The sequence below is a fragment of the Mustela nivalis genome (genome assembly GCF_964662115.1).
Source record: "Mustela nivalis genome assembly, chromosome: 7".
NCBI lineage: Eukaryota > Metazoa > Chordata > Mammalia > Carnivora > Mustelidae > Mustela > Mustela nivalis.
In genome coordinates, this window is record NC_139026.1 from 296320 (window position 1) to 314057 (window position 17738).

General features: G+C 58.2%; 1 protein-coding gene across 24 annotated transcripts; it reads left to right on the top strand.

Annotated features, from left to right (window-relative positions):
- Positions 1-4720: 4720 nt before the first annotated feature.
- Positions 4721-17000, top strand: DENND6B (DENN domain containing 6B). Of its 24 annotated transcripts, none has more exons than XR_014313943.1 (20): positions 4722-6776; positions 11174-11212; positions 11287-11329; positions 12170-12241; positions 12582-12662; positions 13319-13424; positions 13541-13620; positions 13706-13768; positions 14029-14084; positions 14623-14745; positions 14830-14925; positions 15083-15125; positions 15231-15296; positions 15482-15546; positions 15642-15731; positions 15802-15855; positions 16179-16288; positions 16383-16485; positions 16580-16657; positions 16736-17000. XR_014313943.1 is itself a non-coding variant. In XM_082739434.1 (20 exons), the coding sequence occupies exons 1-20, from the start codon at positions 5662-5664 to the stop codon at positions 16856-16858; spliced, it is 2658 nt and encodes an 885-aa protein (XP_082595560.1). In that variant the 5' UTR covers positions 5147-5661; the 3' UTR covers positions 16859-17000. The 24 variants fall into 24 exon arrangements, 17 of the variants coding, with proteins under 17 accessions (XP_082595552.1, XP_082595558.1, XP_082595562.1 ...); XR_014313944.1 differs by having other exon boundaries at positions 16583-16657; XM_082739434.1 differs by having other exon boundaries at positions 5147-6776; positions 15031-15125.
- The last annotated feature ends 738 nt before the right edge of the window (positions 17001-17738 follow it).

A 17738-nucleotide genomic window follows, 5' to 3' on the forward strand; every position in this document is an offset into this window, starting at 1 on the left:
TGCCAAATCCAGAAGAAAGGGGCTTCCAGGACCCAGCTCCGTTCTCGCAGAGCAGCTAGGCACAGATGGGTGTGGAGCTGAAGCATGAATGGAAGACAGGTAGAGTCTGCCCTCTGGACAGTCGGTTTCCCTTTGGCCCTTTCTAACACATTTGAACTTCCACTCAACGACAAAGTGACGCTATGTTTTTGCCTGACAAGATACATCTATCCCTATCAGGAGTGGAGAGTGAGCATTGCAAATGAGTGCATGTGCAGCCACAACTGTCACCGAATCTGTGACTGGCCGCATTCGCTGCTTGTCAGATCCTGTCCGTGTGTTAAAGCAAAATGATAAAATTAACCTCTGGCCGCCTGTATATTTTAAAAACTGGAAAGGAGAGAGAAGAAAATGATGAGTGGAGACAAGGAAGCACTGGACAAGCTAGAGAAAATACGTGCGGCCACCAGATCCTTGTTTCTGTCGGTGTCACAAGACACGGTAGGCTCCTTTTTTCCAAAGATTTTACTTATTTCATTTGTCAGAGACAGAGAGGCAGGCGGAGGGAGAAGCACACCCCCAGCTGAGCATGGACCCCTCCCCCAACACAGGACCTGGTCCCAGGACCCTGAGATCATTACCTGAGCCAAAGGCAGTTGCTTAACTTACTGAGCCACCCAGGTGCCCATTAAAGATGAAATCTTAAATAAAATGACCACTGCTTCTGGAGCACCATCAGAACAGGAGGGACTGTGGTTAGGGTTAGGGTCCCTAAGGACCCCCACAGTGTGCCAGGCAGAAGCCAGGACATCATAAGACCACTGCCCCACAGACCCACAAGAGAGAAACACAGAGCAAGTCACACCTCTACACACCATCACCACATTCCTGCACATCAAAGACAGAAAACTGCGAAAGCAGTAGGAGTAAAATGACCCATCACTAAAGGGTAAGGGTGATATAATTACTAGCAGAAACCTCGGGGCGCCTGAGGGTTCAGTCGGAAACCTCTGCCTCCAGCTCAGGTCATGATCTCAGGGTCCTGCCTGCCTCTCTTCCTACTTGTGATCTCTGTCAAATAAATAAAAGTCTTAAAAAAAAAAATGCTGAAATCTCCTCAGAGACAATGGAGACCACAAGGCAATAAAATGGCTTATGCAAAGTGCCAAAGGAAAAGTAAAACCCTCCAACAAAAAAATTCTATACCCAGAAAGACTACCCTCAAAAATGAAGATGAAATCAAGACATTCCCAGGCCGGGGCACCTGGGTGGCTCAGTCGTTAAGCGTCTGCCTTTGGCCCAGGTCATGATCCTGAGATCTGGGATCAAGCCCTCTGTGTTGCATTCCTTGTTCAACAGGAAGCCTGCTTCTCCTTCTCCCACTCCCCCTGCTTATGCTCTTTCTCTCTCGCTGGGTCTCTCTCTTTCAAATAAATAAATAAAATCTTTTTTTTTTTTTTTTTTTAAGCTAGAGAGGGAACACAAGCCCGAGGAGTGGGAGAGGGAGAAGCAGGCTCCTTGCTTGCTTCAGGGAGCCTGAAGTGGGACTCGACCCCAGGAACTGGGAACATGACCCACTGAGCCACCCGGGCGCCCCAATAAATAAAATTTTAAAAAATAAAAAATAGGGGTGCCTGAATGCCTCAGTCGTTAAGCACGTGCCTTTGGCTCAGGTCATGATCCCAGGGTCCTGGGATTGAGCCCCACGTCAGACTCCTGCTTGGTGGAAAGTCTGCTTCTCCCTCTCCTACTCTTCCTGCTTGTGTTCCCTCTCTCTGTGTTAAATAAATAAATAAAATCTTAAAGAAAAAAAAAAAAAAAGACATTCCCAGGCAAACAAAACTCATTGCTCACAGATCTGCCTTACCAGAAATACCAAAAGCAGTTCTTCAAGCTGAAAGGAAATGACACACAATGGTCATGTAAATCATCAGGAATGGATGAAGAACCAATTTCAGCTGCATGTAAAAAGTATTGCTTCCAGGATTATTGGGGTTATCCCATCGGAATGCAACGTTAGTTTAGTGTGCAAAACTCATTTAATGCAATATACAATTGACAGAATAGAGGGTAAAAACCACAGGATTGTCACAACGGCTGCAGAAAAGGCATTTCACTAAAGTTAATACCTATCACAATAAATCCTCTCAACCAACAAGGAATAAATAGGAAATTCCTCAAGTTCATCAAGATATCTAGGAAAAATCTATACCTAACATCAAACTTAATGGTGAAATATTTAATGCTTTTGCACTAAGACTGAAAATGAGGCAAGTTTGTCTGCTTTTACTACTTTAGTTCAGTCCTCATTAGAGTACATGTTAGGAGCTTGGAAGTTACCACTCATCCTAACAGGTAAAAAGCTTAATAGAATGAAAACCAGCAGCTCTTCTTGGATCTGTAAGAGAAGGGAGGCAGGACACAGCAAACCAACGAATAGAGGAACAGAATGGTAAACGGAAGCCATCACACTTGCCAGAGCGAAGATTCATGAGCAGAAACCTCCCCGGGAGCCCTGCCAGCATGAGGCCCCTGGGCTAGGACAGATGGATGGCCGGAGGCTCAGAGTGGACAGTCCACTCTGAGTTAGTGACTTTGGGAGATCCAGTCATAAGGGCCCCCACAATATTGTGACACTTATCTCTAGTACCTTGGCCAGGTTCCCATAGTAAATATCAGAGAAAATGCCCTCGGGCTTCCTGCTGGGGGAGGAGCCAAGAGTCATTTCGAAAGGGGCCAGAGCATTCTGTTCTTCTACTTTTTTTTTTTCAGATTTTATTTATTTATTTGACACAGAGAGAGAGAGAGATCACAAGTAGACAGAGAGGCAGGTAGGTTGGGGGTGGGGGAGCAGGTTCTCCGCTGAGCAGAGAACCCGATTCGGGGTTCGATCCCAGGACCCTGAGATCATGACCTAAGCCGAAAGCAGAGGCTTAAGCCACTGAGCCACCCAGGCACCCCAGCACTCTGTTCTTCTTACCAAGGTCTGCCCTCAAGGGAAACTCGTCAACTAGCACCTCACTGACCTCAGGGAAGAGGGAGAAGCAGGCTCTATCTCAGGACCCTGAGATCATGACCCAAGCTGAGGGCAGACGATCAAACAATTGAGTCACCCAGATAGCCATGAAAAAAATTTTTTTTAAGATTTTTTATTTAGGGGGGTGCCTGGGTGGCTCAGTGGGTTGGGGCCTCTGCCTTCGGCTCGGGTCATGATCCCAGGCTCCTGGGATCCAGCCCCGCATCGGGCTCTCTGCTCAGCGGGGAGCCTGCTTCCTTTGCTCTCTCTGCCTGCCTCTCTGGGGAGTCTGCTTCTCTCTCTGCCCATGCTCTGTGTGTGTGTGTGTGTTTCTCTCTCAAATGAATAAATAAAATCTTTAAAAAATATTTTTTATTTATTTATGAAAGAGAGAGAGCAGGGGTGGGGAAGGAACAGAGGGAGAGGGAGAAGCAGCCTCTCCCCACTGAGTGCAGAGCCTACTGTGGGGCTCCATCCCAGGACCCTGAGATCATGACCTGAGCCAAAACCAAGAGCTGGACGCTTAACTGACTGAGCACCCAGGTGTCCCTGAAAATTTTCAGGAAAAAAATTCCATTCACAGGAGAAGTGTGGGTGAGCAGATGGATGAAATAGGTGATTGGGACTAAGAGTGCACTTACTGTGACAGGTGCTGACTAATATACAGGGTTGTTGTATCACTACTGTATACCTGAAACTAATACAATACTGCATACTTGGGGAAAAAAGAAAAAAATCTATTTATAATTGTTTCAAAATGAATAAAGTTCTTAGGAATAAATATAACAAAGGAAGTACACAGAGAAAAGAGCTGAAGCAGCGGGCTAACTGCTTATCCTCAGAAAACCTGTGCTTACTACCTTGACCCTTGGCAGGCACTTGGGAAACTGGATTTCAGGAGGGCTCCCAGCACTCCAGGAAGTGATCAGAGTGGCTCATAATGTATAAACTGTACAAACAATGTGATTTATACCAACTACCTGTTTTCTTCCTGGGTATCTGGAATTTGGGAGGGCACAAGGCAGAGACGGCCTATCTGACCAGCCCTGTAGTGAGCTGAATGGTACTCCTTGCCTTAAAAATATATTCACCCCAAACCTGTCATTGCGAGTTATGGGAAAGGGGGCTTTGCAGATGTAATTAAGGATCCTGAGAAAGATCATTGTCGATGGGGGGGAGGGTAGCAGCACTAAAAACAAACACAAGTGTCTTTTTTTTTAGATTTTATTTATTTATTTCAAAGAGAGAGAGAATCACAAGTAGGCAGAGAGGCAGGCAGAGGGGGAGGGGGAAGAAGGCTCTCTGCTGAGCAGAGTCTGATGCGTGGGCGGGGGCGGGAAGGCAGAGGCTTAACCCACTGAGCCACCCAGGAGCCCCCACAAATGTCCTTCTAAGAAAAAGCGAAAAGACACAGAGGACAAGGTGATGTAAAAACAGAGGCAGAGATTAGGATGCTACATCTACAGTCCAACCAAGATTTGCAGGCAGCAATGGGAAGTTAACAGAGGCCCGGAACAAATTTTTTCTCACAGCCTGCAGAAGGAACCAAAGCTGCTGACACTTGGATTTCTGACTTCTGCCTCCCAAATTGCAACAGGACACATCTCTGTTGTTTTAAGCCACCCCGTTTGTATCAGTTTGTTGCAGCAGCCTTAGGAAAGAAACATGAACTCCTGATAAGGGTATCTGACTAACTTCCCTGGTTGGCAATGTTTCACACCCAAGAGTCTTTTCTCTTTGCTGATTTTATTTTGTATCCTTTTGCGATAATAATGATATAATGTAACAATAAGAATGGTACGTGCTGAGTCCTCTGAGCCCTCCTAGCAAATTAGCACACCTGGGTGTGTGATCTCCCAATTTCCAACCAATAAAAACATTGCTAAGAAAAATTAGAGAAGATCTAAATAAACGGAGTGAAATGTCATGGCCATGTCATGGTTAGAAGATTAACATTAGGGGTGCCTGGGTGACTCAGTCGTTAAGCCTCTGCCTTCGGCTGGGGTCATGATCCCGAGGTCCTGGAATGGAGCCCCGCACTGGGCTCCCTGCTCAGTCGAGAGCCTGCTCCTCCTTCTGCCTCTTCTCCTCCCCCATGCTCATGCTCCTCCACTCTCGCTCTATCTTAAAAAAAATTTTTTTTTAAGTCTTAGTTAATAATGTACATACTGCAGTATTTAGGGGTGAGATCATTGATGTTTACAACCGTCTTTGAAATTAATTTAAAAATAAGATGGATTGATGGAGACAGGAAAAGAACAGATGTAAAGATAAAGAAAGCTGACAAAACAAAGTATTAATTACTGATAACGATTCCAGGTAGTAGGTAAACGGATGGTCGTGGTACAGTGAATTTATCTTTTCTGCGGATTTGAACATTTTATAATAGGACGCTTGAAAAACATGACAGCACATCCCTGTGTGAATGGTAGCATTTTCTCTATCCTGATAAGATGATGGCATCTTCAGCTCAAAGACTTGTGATCACTGTAAAGGATAATTCTGTGGCTCATCGAACATCCACGTCACATCCACGTCCTTCATTCTCCATGCTTTTAGCTGGGTCCCAGTGACTAGCCTGGGCCCTGGGACTTTCTGTAGCGACACGTACATCACTTGCCGACCAAGGCAGTCAGCGACTAGTCGGTCTCATTAACGTCCTGTACATGGCCGGTGACCCGGGAGGCATGCATTCGGAGCAGCGCGCAGCGGAGGCCGCCGGACTCCGCACCAGGCGGTTCCTGCGGAGAGGCCGCGAGCACGCGCAGGCTGAGGCTCCGGCCTGGGCGGGCTCAGTCCGACCTCGCAGCCGGAGCCGCGTCCCTTCGTTCAGCTACGTGCTGGCTCCCAGCTCGCCCCTGGGCGGTGTGGGGCTGGGGGGCCTCCGACGGCCTTCCTGGGGCACACCCGGGCACGCCCCGTCGGCGCAGAGGGCGCGCTGCGGGGGAACGCGAGGCCAGAGAGGACGCGGCTCATCCCGGCACGGGTGGCTCCAAGGACACGGCTACGGGCCTTTACTGGCTCCGATCGACCGGCCCGAGCGTGCCCAGACGGGTCACAGCCGGCCCCAGAGGCGAGGCAGCGGCGGACGCGGCCCTGCCGACCACGACGCCCCGGCCAGCGTCGGACACGAGCCCGCCCCAGCAGGCGGCCCCAGGGCCCAGCGCGGGAGGCCCGGAATCGCGAGGCGGTGTCCCAGCGGGGCCGGAATTCGCTTCCCGCGACCGGCAGGGGCTCGGCGCCCACGCACGGAGGTCGCGAAAGCCGCCCGCGCACGCGCCCGCCAGCCTCCGCCCCACCCCCGTCTCGGGCGTCCCCGCTCGTCCCAGCCGCGCCCCCGGAAGCCCCGACTTCCCAGCGCCGCCCCCGCCCTCCCCGGAAGTTCCGCCTCCTGGCTCCGGCCGCTCTGGCCCGAGCGGGCCCTTCTCGCTGGTGGGCCGGGCGCCGCCCGCAACCCGCACGGCGCTCCTCCGGCCGCCAGGGGCGCGCAGGCCGGAGCGGGGCCCCTCTGGTCCGCGGCGGCCGCTCGACGGCTCCGCGGCGAGGTCCCTTCCGGTGCCGAGGCCGCCGCCTCCGGGCTGTTCCCCCGGCAACGCGCGGCGGGCGCAGTCCGGCAGCCATGGACGCGCTGTCCGGCGCCGGGCCTCGCCGGGCTCGCTGCAGCCTGGGCGCGGCGTCTCCCGGAGCGCGGGCTGCGGCGGCGCCCTGGGCGCGGTTCTCGGCCTGGCTGGAGTGCGTGTGCGTGGTCACCTTCGACCTGGAGCTGGGCCAGGCGCTGGAGGTGAGCGGGGCGGCGGGGCGGCGGGGCGGCGGGGCGGGGGCGGCCGGGAGCAGCGGGGCGGCGGGGCGGCCGGGAGCAGCGGGGCGGCGGGGCGGCGTCGGCCCCGGCAGCCGCGAGCTGTCTGCGCGCGAGGAGCCCTCGGGCCGCGCCCCCCGCGCCGGGCGGCACCTTCTCCGCTCGGGTGCTCCAGCCAGAACCCCGGGGGTCAGGCAGCGTTTGAGGCGCGTTAGCTCAGCCGCGGTCACTCCTCCTCACTGGCCGGCAAAGTCCAGCCTCTGTGGCTCTCCTGCTTAAAGCGCCCCCCTCGCCTCCTCGTTCACCCAGAATCAGCCCCGGACCCCTTGGCCTTGTCCCCTTGTGTCACCTGCTGCACCCCCTCGCCGGGCCGGGGAGCCCCCACCCTGGCCAGCTTCTCTCCCTCCGTGCGTCTTCACGCGTCGCTGGGAGAGAGGCCTCCCGCGGGCCTGCGCTCCGAAGGCCGGGCGCACCGCGGAGCTGCGGAGACCAGGCTTCCCGCGCTGCCAGCAGGAGCTTTCTCAGGGCGCAGCGCTAGCACCCCCGTGGCTGCCCAGGGCTGGGATGAGGCTGAACCGCCGGCCTGGGGAAGCCAGTGCAGCGCTGGAGGGAAGGGTGTGTTCTAAGGCTGAACCCGGAGAGGCTGCGGGAATCGCGAGGCTTCGGAACAGAAAGGGCTGACCTCTGTCGAGGACGTTTGCACCCCTGCCCGGTGGCCGGCTCTCTGTGGACAGGTCATTGCAGCCCAGCCATCCCCAGCGGGCGCGCACGAGTGTGTGGCCCCACTTGACAGACCGGAGCACTGAGAGCAGAGGCGATCTGCCCCCGGGTGCAGAGCCCACATTCGCTCCTCGTAAAACGGCAAGAGAAGTTGAGAGTCTTCCGCTTCCTTAGGGCATCCCACGCGGATTTCCCGGAACTCGCCGTTTGGGAAGCTGGTCCTCAGCAGTGCTGTTCCCGGCTCTGTGTGCTGGGGCTTCCGAGCCTTTGGTGAGGTGGCACGCTCCTGCAGGCCGTGTTGGGGACCCAGGGCCCCTCTAAATCACCAAGTCTGTGTGGGAATCGGGCCACAGATCCATCGGACAGTGTGGCCACACAGTCCTCATCAGGTTTGCCTCTTGATGGGGGTCATTTCATTCGAACTCTCCGGGTTTTAAGGAGCACCTGCCCCGTGCTCACTTATTCACAGCTTGGACTGCCTGAGCCCTGCAGACATCCCGGCGTTGTACGAGGTGCTGGGCTGCCTTCCAGTAACTCCTGGCCCACAGACGCTCTGTGGACAAAGGTGGCTCCCGGCTAGCGGTAGGGCTTGGCCAGTCTTAGGAGGGTGGGAAGGAGGCAGCTGCACAGGGGAGGCGGGGCTGCTTCAGGTAACCCCTCCCTCAGAGAAGCCTACACAGACAAAGGCAAGGAGCTGTCCATTCGTTCATCCAACAAACCGAGTACTGAGCAGCAGCTGCCCGCCAGGTCTCCAGCATGCGTGCTGGACGCGGGGGCGCAGAGTCAGGTCAGAGGACAAGGCCCTGTCCTCTGGGAGTTCACGTTCTGTGCTGGGGACACAGCAGGTCGGAACCCCTAGCACACACAGGCCATGCAGGCGGGGAGGTTCCAAGCAGACAGGTACGCTGAAGCCTACAGGTGAGACAGAGGAGAGCAGGCAAGGCCTTGGGGGGAGTGGGGGGGGGCGAGAACTTGTGGCTCAGCAGAGGACAGCCTGGCTCTGCCATCTCAGCTCCCCATGTCCCAGCGCATCTGGGAAGCCTGTGGAGTGAACTCTGGCTGGGGTGCCCAAAGAGGCCTTCTCCACGGAGGTGTTTGCGGCCTCCAAGGACATAGCTCCTACACTGCGGTCTCAGGAGCCTCTACAGTCTTAAAAATTATTGATGACTCCGAAAAGCTTTTTGTATGGGTCATTCCTATTAACATTTACTGTGTTGGGAGTTAAAACTGAGAAAATTTAAAAATAGTTGTTAAGCCATTATAAAAAAAAAAAGTAAATACTGTGTGTGTTAACATAAATATTTTCACGAAAAAGCCATATTTTCTCATTTTTTTTTTTTTAAGATTTTATTTATTTATTTGCCGGAGAGAGAGAGCGCGCGCACAGGCAGGCCGAGTGGCAGCAGAGGCGGAGGGAGAAGCAGGCTCCCCGCCGAGCAAGGAGTCCGATGTGGGACTCGATTCCAGAATGCTGGGATCATGACCCAAGCCGAAGGCAGCCGCCCAACCAACTGAGCCACCCAGGCGTCCCAAAAAGCCGTATTTTCTAAAACAAAATTTAGTATCATTTGATACTCACAAAGCTTTTTAAAATTTTTTTGAGGACTTTGTTTATATGTAGAGAGAGAAGGAGAGAGTTTCTGCATGGCGAGGGGAAGAGCAGAGGGAAAGGCAGGCGCTCTTAGACGCCCTACTGAGCACAGAGCCTGCCATTGCCGGGCTTGAACTCAGGACCCTGCGGTTAGGACCTGAGCGGAGGCCAGGAGTCGGACGCTTAACCCCTGTACTTCTGCAACCCTTTAAACCCCTGGTCCGATAGAAGACAGCTGGGCCCCTCCCCGGGTTTCTGCTCCATTCCCCACGAGCCTGTGGTGCGGCCTCTGGAGGCAGCACTGCGTGCAGGCTGGACGACAGACGCAGAGGAGGCAGCTTTGACCTGGCCACGTGCCGGGGCACTCGGGCCGCACAGACGCGCTCATGGCCATGTTGGTTCTCCTCAGGGGTGACTGGGTTCCAGGAGCAGCAGCCGTGCTGGCTGGCTCAGCAGAAACGGCTCTCACAGGCCTCTGAGGATGGGGGCCTCAGGCAGCACAACTCCTTGCTTTCTGCCTCTCTCCAAGGGTCGGCTCCTTTCCTTTCCTCCTCGAGGCGTGGCTCAACTTGGCCTTTCCTCTGGTCTCTGCTCCCAGGAGACTAGGCCATAAACATGGGTTCCCTAGCCATGGATGCAGAGGCCAACGTGGCCTGCTTTGAGGCTGCAGCAGTCCGTGGCTGTCAGACCAGATTCGGACCCCTGACTTCAGTGTGAGGCCCGTCACCCCAGCTGCCAGGCACCTGCCTTCCCTCGGCTGTCTGCGACACAGGCACCCGAGAGCTTGGCTGAGTGGTGCTGTGGCCCCTTCCCCTCTTGGAGCTCTCCCAAGGTGCCTCTCTGGGTCCAGTCCCATAGACACATTCCTTTTGGCTCCTGTGGCCTCTCTTGGCCCTTCCTTCTTGTTGCCTCCTGAACTGACATCTTGAGGTTTCTACACGACCTTCCTGCTCTGTTCTACCTCGGAGATGTGTTTGCAGTCACATACCACATGTGGTGAGGGTGCTCGCTGCCAGGCCAGGAGTCCCTGTCCTCAGGACACTGGTGTGTGGCAGAGGAGACAGAAGAGCACGGTCCAAGCGAAAAAGGACAAGAAGCTTTATCATTTGAACAGTGAACCCCAGGACATGGCACCGTCCTCTGTCTGCGGTGCAGGCAGCATCCCCAGAGAAACCTCATTTCAGCTAAAACCCAGCTCCTCGGTGTTGAAATTTGGGGGACGGGGCCAGTTGGGGCTGTGTGCATGCAAGCCTGTAGACCCCCTGACCCCCTGCAGACCCTTAGCACTGTCCCTTCCAGAGAGCATCGGCCAGGGCAGCAGCAAAGCCCAAGGCACCCCAGCTTCGCAGAAGACAGCTTGGAGGCCCATTGGGAGTGAGGGCTATGGGGCCCCCTGCCTCTTGGGTATCCAGGCCATGGGCCTGTGCACAGAGCTGCTGAGCTGGGGAGCCAAGCCTTGCCCGCCACTCCTCTAGGGTATGGCCGGCTCCTGGGTCACTAGGCCTGCTGCTGGCCCTTAGGAGCCCAGGATGCTCTCCTCAGGCTCTTCCCCCAGGTGGAATAGAGGCCAGAAGCTCCCGGGTCCCTGACTAGCAAGGCCGGGATGAGGGCCCTCAAGCTGCTATCAACAGGCAGGGATGCCATGGTCTCGGTGACACCAGAGTCCAGACCAGAAGCTGGCCAGGCCCCATCCGGGGAACAAGCCTGGGGCAGTGGTGCAGTCCAAGACCCTCTGGCTGAGTGGAGGGGGAAGGGACGGGGAGAGGAGGGGAGGCAGAGGCCAGCAGGCAGAGCCCTGTGGTCAGAGGAACCCATGGGTGCGGCGCTCTCAGAACCGCCTTCTGAAGCTGTGGGGACAAACCTTGGGGCTTGTGGAGGCAGAGAGGTCCAGCCGCAGTCGCATGAGAGGTGTGAGAAAGGAGCTGGGGAGCTGGCCCAGGTGTGGTTCCAAGGAGAGGGAAGGATAGAGCGGTCTCCCCAGAGGAGGAGGGGGGGCAAGGCCGTGCTCCGGCAAGACCAGCATCGCACCTGCTGCCGGCTGACGGTACCAAGTGCTCTGTGTCCCCTGCAGCTGGTGTACCCCAGTGACTTCCGGCTCACGGACAAGGAGGTGGGTCCTGGCCCTCCTGGGAGCAGCCGTGGCCCTGACTTGAGCCGGCCCTCACCCAGTTTCCTGTGTTTCAGAAAAGCAGCATCTGCTACCTGTCCTTCCCTGACTCCCACTCAGGTAGGCAACCCCAACTGGGACGTTGGCGCTGGGGGTGGGGGTGGGGAGTGGGTAACAGGAAAAAGGTGGGAGATAAGGCTGTCCGGGAGCCCCTGTGGCCCAGGCCTGGGCATGACCACTGCCAGCTGCCCATGCCAGCCCCAGTCCCCACACCATAAAGACCCCAGAGCTCCACATCACAGCAGTGGTGGCCAGGTGCCCCTGATTTTTTTCTTTTTTTTTTTTTTTTAAGATTTTATTTATTTATTTGACAGACAGGGATCACAAGAAGGCAGAGAGGCAGGCAGAGAGAGAGGAGGGGAAGCAGGCTCCCTACTGAGCAGAGAGCCCGATGTGGGGCTCGATCGCAGGACCCGGGGATCATGACCTGAGCTGAAGGCAGAGTCTTTAACCCAGGTGCCGCTGCCACTTATTTTCAAAGAAAGAAGTGTCCCTGGGCAGAGTGATCAGTGGGGTCTGGCCTCCTTCATCCCACCCAGTGGCCACCAGGAACTGGGTCCTGGCCTTTGCACTTCTCCAGGGCTCAGGTGTCCAGGCAGCCCTGTTTTTCTGTCACAGACCAGCAGACAGGGCCCCACCAGTGCTAGCTGATTATACCAGCATGTGCTGTGTTTGTTTTGAAACTCTCAGGTGCAGGAATCAGGACATAGCTTTCCTCGAAGCCTTGGCTTTTTTGTCTGGGGTGTTTACGGCCCGGTCTTGGGTCCCCTCCCTGGTGCCTCTCTTGTTGCCTCCCCGGCATGCCGGCAAGAGAGGTCCCAGCACTGACACGGGCTGGTGGAGGCCGCCTCCTTTCCAGGCTGCCTTGGAGACACTCAGTTCAGCTTCCGCATTCGGCAGTGTAGCGGACAGAGGAGCCCGTGGCACGCCGAGGACCGGCACTATAACAGTGGGGCCCCCATGTCGCTGCAAGTGAGTGTGGGCTGCCTCTCCCCAGAAGCCAGGGCCAGGCTGGCGGGAGCAGCCAGCAGGGTTTCTAGCTGCCGCCAGCCTGTGGGACCGGAAGCCCAGCCCGCCTGCGTGGGGAGTGGGCCTGCTTTTCACCACCGGCTGCTCCCAGGCCCCTGTGACCACTGTGCCTGCCGAGATGCTCTGTGTCGAGGGGTTGGCCAACTTCAGAGCCAAGGATCCCAGGGCCTGACCCCTGTGGCTGGAGAGAGCTGCTGTAGCGGCCTTGGCGGCGGGGGGCGGTCTGGGCAGGCAGGGGGGACGTGGGCAGTGGGCTGCGCCTGACTGACGCTGTTCCTTCCAGAGGGAGCCGGCACACTACTTCGGTTACGTGTACTTCAGACAGGTGAAGGACAGCTCCGTGAAAAGGGGCTACTTCCAGAAGGTGAGCCGCCCGGCTGCTCTGGGCTGGTGCTGCTGTGAGGCGGGGCTGGGGGCCAGCAGGCTGGGGGTCCTGAGCCTCCAGAAATGGCCACTCCTCCTGCGGCCGCCAGTCACTTGGCACTGGGCAGAACTCACTCCTGCCTGGACAGCAGGCGAGGGGTTGGGGAACAGGTGCCGCCGCACCCAACTCTCCTGGTGGCCCTTTGGGGAGCAGGCTCTGCTGCCCTGCCTTGCCCAGCACAGCACCCGGGACCCTCTGTCTCTGAGCTCAGGACATCCCTGCTCCTTGCTGCAGAGGGGACAGGGGCTTTTATCACATGTTCAAGATTAGGACAACTTCCATCTTGAACTCAGACTCCATAAGCAAATCTGCTTGACTTCTGGGGAGATCGTCCCAGAAATCTGGCTTTGTGCATTTCTCCTTGAAGGCCCAGGGCCCAGCTGTCATCTGAGGTTTCCGTGCCCTGTCTGAGGCAGACTTTGGGTTTTCTTCTGATAACTCCAGGGTCCAAGCTGGCCCATTCCTGGGGACAGCTGTCCTGTGGGGTTTGTGGGGTCCATTTCCCTGGGCAGACTCAGGATGAGCCAGGCCTCAGGGGTCCCTGCTGACTCCTGCGGGGCTGGGATTGCATCTCTCCGGCCCTGTGGACTCTGCAGTCTCTGGTGCTGGTGTCCCGCCTGCCCTTTGTCCGGCTGTTCCAGGCGCTCCTGAGCCTGATTGCCCCTGAGTACTTCAGCAAGCCGGCCCCCTGCCTGGAAGCGGGTGAGTGGCTGTCAGCTGCTGCCGGAGCGCTCTCCGTCCCGGCCGTAGCCCCCGGTGGCTTCCACAGACAGCCGTTGCTCGGGCCGGGCTCCTGACGCGGCCTCCTCTGTCCACAGTGTGCAGTGAGATTGACGAGTGGCCTGCCCCTGTGCCCGGGCAGACCCTGAACCTGCCCGTTATGGGCGTCGTCCTCCAGGTGAGGGCAGACCAGCTGCGGAGGGAAGGCCCCAGTTCACGGAGACACCCACCCCATCTAGCCGCTCCTCCCTCTCGTCCCTCAGGTTCACATCCCGTCCAGGGTGGACAAGCCTGAGTACAGTCCTCCGAAGCCGTGTAGCCACGAGGTGGGGACCCACGAGGTGGTGCCGCCCCTCCCACCTGCTCTGGCCTCCCTGCCCTTGCTGGGGGCCCTGTGGGGGTCCAGGCAGAGCCCAGGCAAAGCTAGCGGCCAGCATCTTGCTGTGGGGTTGCGTGCCCCCTCCCCAGTGCTGTGAGGAGGTGTGCAGGGTGGAAGTCGCAGCGCCCAGGGGTGACAGGTGCTGCTTGGGGTCTGTGGGCTGCCAGCCTTGCCCTCGGCCTCACTCCGTCCACCCCCAAACCTCAGAATTTGCTGCCTGCCCCAGTGATCCTTAGCAGCGTTCATGAACTGGACCTGTTCAGGTGAGCCCTATTGGCCGCTGCCTGTCGCCTGCACAGGTAGTGTGGGGACCCCGGGGGGAGGCATGTGTAGAGCCGGGGCCACTAGCGGGACAACCTAGCAGAAGTGAGCCCTTGGCCGGTTCCACGAGGGAGAGTTGGACCGAAGAAAAGCCCAGGGCCCTCCTGCCTCTACCTAGAGGAAATGGGCGCCGTGGGCAAGAAGGTTCCAGAAGTCAGGTGCAGGGAAGGTAGCTGCTGTGTTGGGAGGTACTCGCTGCTCCCAAGGCTGTGTCTCTCCAGGCAAGTCTGGGAGGGGCCGCCCTGGGTGAGGTGTGGGGGCCGGGGCTGCTGGCTTCTGTGTGGGGATACAGGTGTGCCACCAGAGTGCGGGGCAGCCTGGATGCCGTCTCAGCATCTTCAGGTGTCCTCGCCGCCATCCCTCCGGGGCAGTGCCTGGCATGCACGGAGAGCTGGGCCTGCCTGGTGGGGAGGGAGGGGCTGGGACTGGGAGCTCCGCCCCTGCTGGGTGTTCTCTACCACCACCCCTGCCTGGCACTAGGTGCTTCCAGCCAGTGCTGACCCATGTGCAGACTCTGTGGGAGCTTATGCTCCTCGGGGAGCCCCTGGTGGTCCTGGCACCCTCGCCCGCCGTGTCCTCAGAGCTGGTGCTGGCCTTAATCAGGTAGGCGGGGAGGTGGGGGTGCGTCGGGGGCCCCAGAGCAGCCCAGGCTGTGCTTAGGGGCTCTGTTGCACCCCCACCCCACAGCTGCCTACAGCCCCTCAAGTTCTGTTGTGACTACCGCCCCTACTTCACCATCCATGACAGCGAGTTCAAGGAGTTCACCACGCGCACACAGGCCCCGTAAGTGCCCTGCCCATGCCCCATCCTCTGCCTGCCTGTGCTCCACTCCCGGGGCCTGCCTCTGCCGCTTCTCTCTCTCTCTCTCTCTCTCTCTCTTCTCTCTAGACCAAACGTGGTCCTGGGAGTCACAAACCCTTTCTTTATCAAAACACTCCAGCACTGGCCCCACATACTCCGTGTTGGAGAGCCCAAGATGGCGGGTGAGGTTGGCCTGTCCTTTGCTCAGGGGACCCGGGGGCTGGGGCTCAGGGCCCCGAGGGTTCTAAGCTGTGGCACTGAGGTTCAGCACCGGGTGTGTTCCGTAGGGGATCTTCCTAAGCAGGTCAAGCTGAAAAAGCCATCTAGGCTGAAGACACTTGACACCAAGCCAGGTGTGTGCCCCTTGGGCCAGAGCTCCTCCTCACCTCCAGAGCCCGGGCCGTGGGCTCTGAGTTCTCGGGGAACCTTCTGTGCTTCCCCCAGTTGGAGGTGGGCGTAGAGGTGCAGTCACAGCTAGAGGGGGTGGGGCTGTGGGGGGAGGCCCTTCAGGACAGGGCCAGCTCTGTCCTCCTGCCAGGCCTTTACACCGCGTACTCGGCCCACCTGCACCGGGACAAGGCACTGCTCAAACGGCTACTCAAGGTATAGGCTCGGGGGGTGGGGGGGGCTCAGGAGTGGGTGCTTGCTCTCTGTAAAGGGCTGCATTGGAGTTGAGCCCATGCCTCCCCTGCCCTTAGGGGCTGCAGAAGAAGAAGCCGTGGGACACACAGACGGCACTGCTGAGACGGCACCTCTTGGAGCTCACGCAGAGCTTTATCATCCCCCTGGTGAGGCCCAGGGCAGGAGGGGGATGGGGGCAGAGGGCCGTGGCCCAGGCTCACTCCCCTCCCCTGCCAGGAGCACTACATGGCCAGCCTCATGCCCCTGCAGAAGAACATCACGGCCTGGAAGGTGCGGTGCAGCTAGTGGTCTGGGGTGGGCTGGGAGGTGGGCTCCTCTCCTAATTCTAGAAGAAGGGAGGTCTGCAGGGGAGGTGGGGAGGAGGTCATTGGGTGAGCAGGAGTTTCCAGGGCTCTAGGCTGTCCCCACATGTGCCAGACATCCCTCGTAGGACAGAAAAATGGGGGCCGCACCTGAGGAGCTCTTGTCCCAGGAAGGGCGGGGGCTGTGGGTGCTCCCGTGGCTGCACAGCGAGGCCCTTATGGCCAGCTGAGGGGCAGAGCTTGTGAGGCTGTGTCCCCCACCGACCTGGGCTCACTGGGCTCCCATCTCAGACTCCTCCCCAGATCCGCCCCTTCCGCCAGGATGACTTCCTGCGCAGCCTGGAGCACGCAGGGCCCCAGCTCACCTGCATCCTCAAGGGCGACTGGCTGGGCCTCTACAGGTGGGTGGATGGTGGACGGGGTCCTGAGGCTCCTGCAGGGCTTGGTGTAGGGTCATGGGGTCAGCCCACAGTGGCTGCCTCTTGCCACCCATAGGCGGTTTTTCAAGTCCCCCCACTTTGACGGCTGGTACCGGCAGCGGCACAAGGAGATGGCCCAGAAGCTGGAGGCCTTGCACCTTGAGGCCATCTGTGAGGCGGTGAGGGGGAGCTGGGGCTGCGAGGGAAGAAGGGGGGCACAGGCCTGGGGCAGAGGGAGGGCCCTGGGGATGACTGGCTCCATCTTGTCCCCAGCAGAACATCGAGACTTGGATGAAAGACAAGTCTGAGGTGGAGGTCGTGGACCTGGTCCTGAAACTTCGGGAGAAGCTGGTGAGATGCCTCCGGGCCCTGTCCAGCCACCCCAGGCAGATGGAGGTCACCTGCCCCTGACCACTGCTGCCCCTGCAGGTGCAGGCACAGGGCCACCAGCTCCCGGTGAAGGAGGCAACGCTACAGCGGGCGCAGCTGTACATCGAGACGGTCATTGGCTCTCTACCCAAGGACCTGCAGGCCGTCCTGTGCCCTCCTTAGGGCAGGGCCAAGGGGCAAGCTCCAGGGGCCTGGGTTCGGCCAGGCGGGAGCTCCTCAGCCCAAGCCCCCTGCTGCTCTCTAGTCTTGGCCCCCCATCAGCTCCACTGTTGTTTCAGCAGTAAAGGTGGCATTTGGAACCACAGCCTGGCCCCTGTCTACTGCGGATCACGTATAGGCCAGAGCCTTACCTCCCCCTGGGTCCCACCTGCCCTCTGCAGGGCCCCGGGGCTGGGAGGCAGGGCTGGCTGGGAGCCCTCATTGCTCTGGCACGGGGCCACCCGTCCCCTGCAGTGCCCACCTGCCCAAGCTCTGGGGCCCCAGGCCTTGTACTTGCCGTGTCCATTAGCCCCACCAGGCTGCCCAACCCAGGACAGAAGGGGGCAGCTGTTGGCAGACTCCTCTCCTCACAGCCAGCCAGCCGTCTTGCATGGGGACCGAGAGACTTGGCTGTTACGGTCACTGGCTGGGGAGGGGCCAAGGCCTCCTTGCAGGGGCGGAGTTCTGCCCTGTAGTACGTTGGGGGGCTGCCAAGAGGGTCGTCCTGGGTCCCACTCTTGGAGCATCCGGCTGGGCGTGCTTCTGTGTGCTCTGCCCAGTGATGCTGCTTGTCTGATAGGCTGTCTCCCTCCCATGTGTCCATCCACCCCCACGAGTAGCCCGAGGGCCATGGGACTCTAGTCTTACTGGACGCCCTCCATAGCCCTCGATAGCTGCTGCAGCCTGGGAGCAGTGGGCTCCTTGGCTGGAGCGGAAGGGCCCTCAAAGGTGCTACATCCCCTGTGTGACACTGTGGAGTGCTGGGCCCAGCGGTAGCCAGTGGCTTAGCACAGGGGGACGGCATTGTCAGCCGGCGGGAGGGTGGGCGTGAGGGATGGACCCA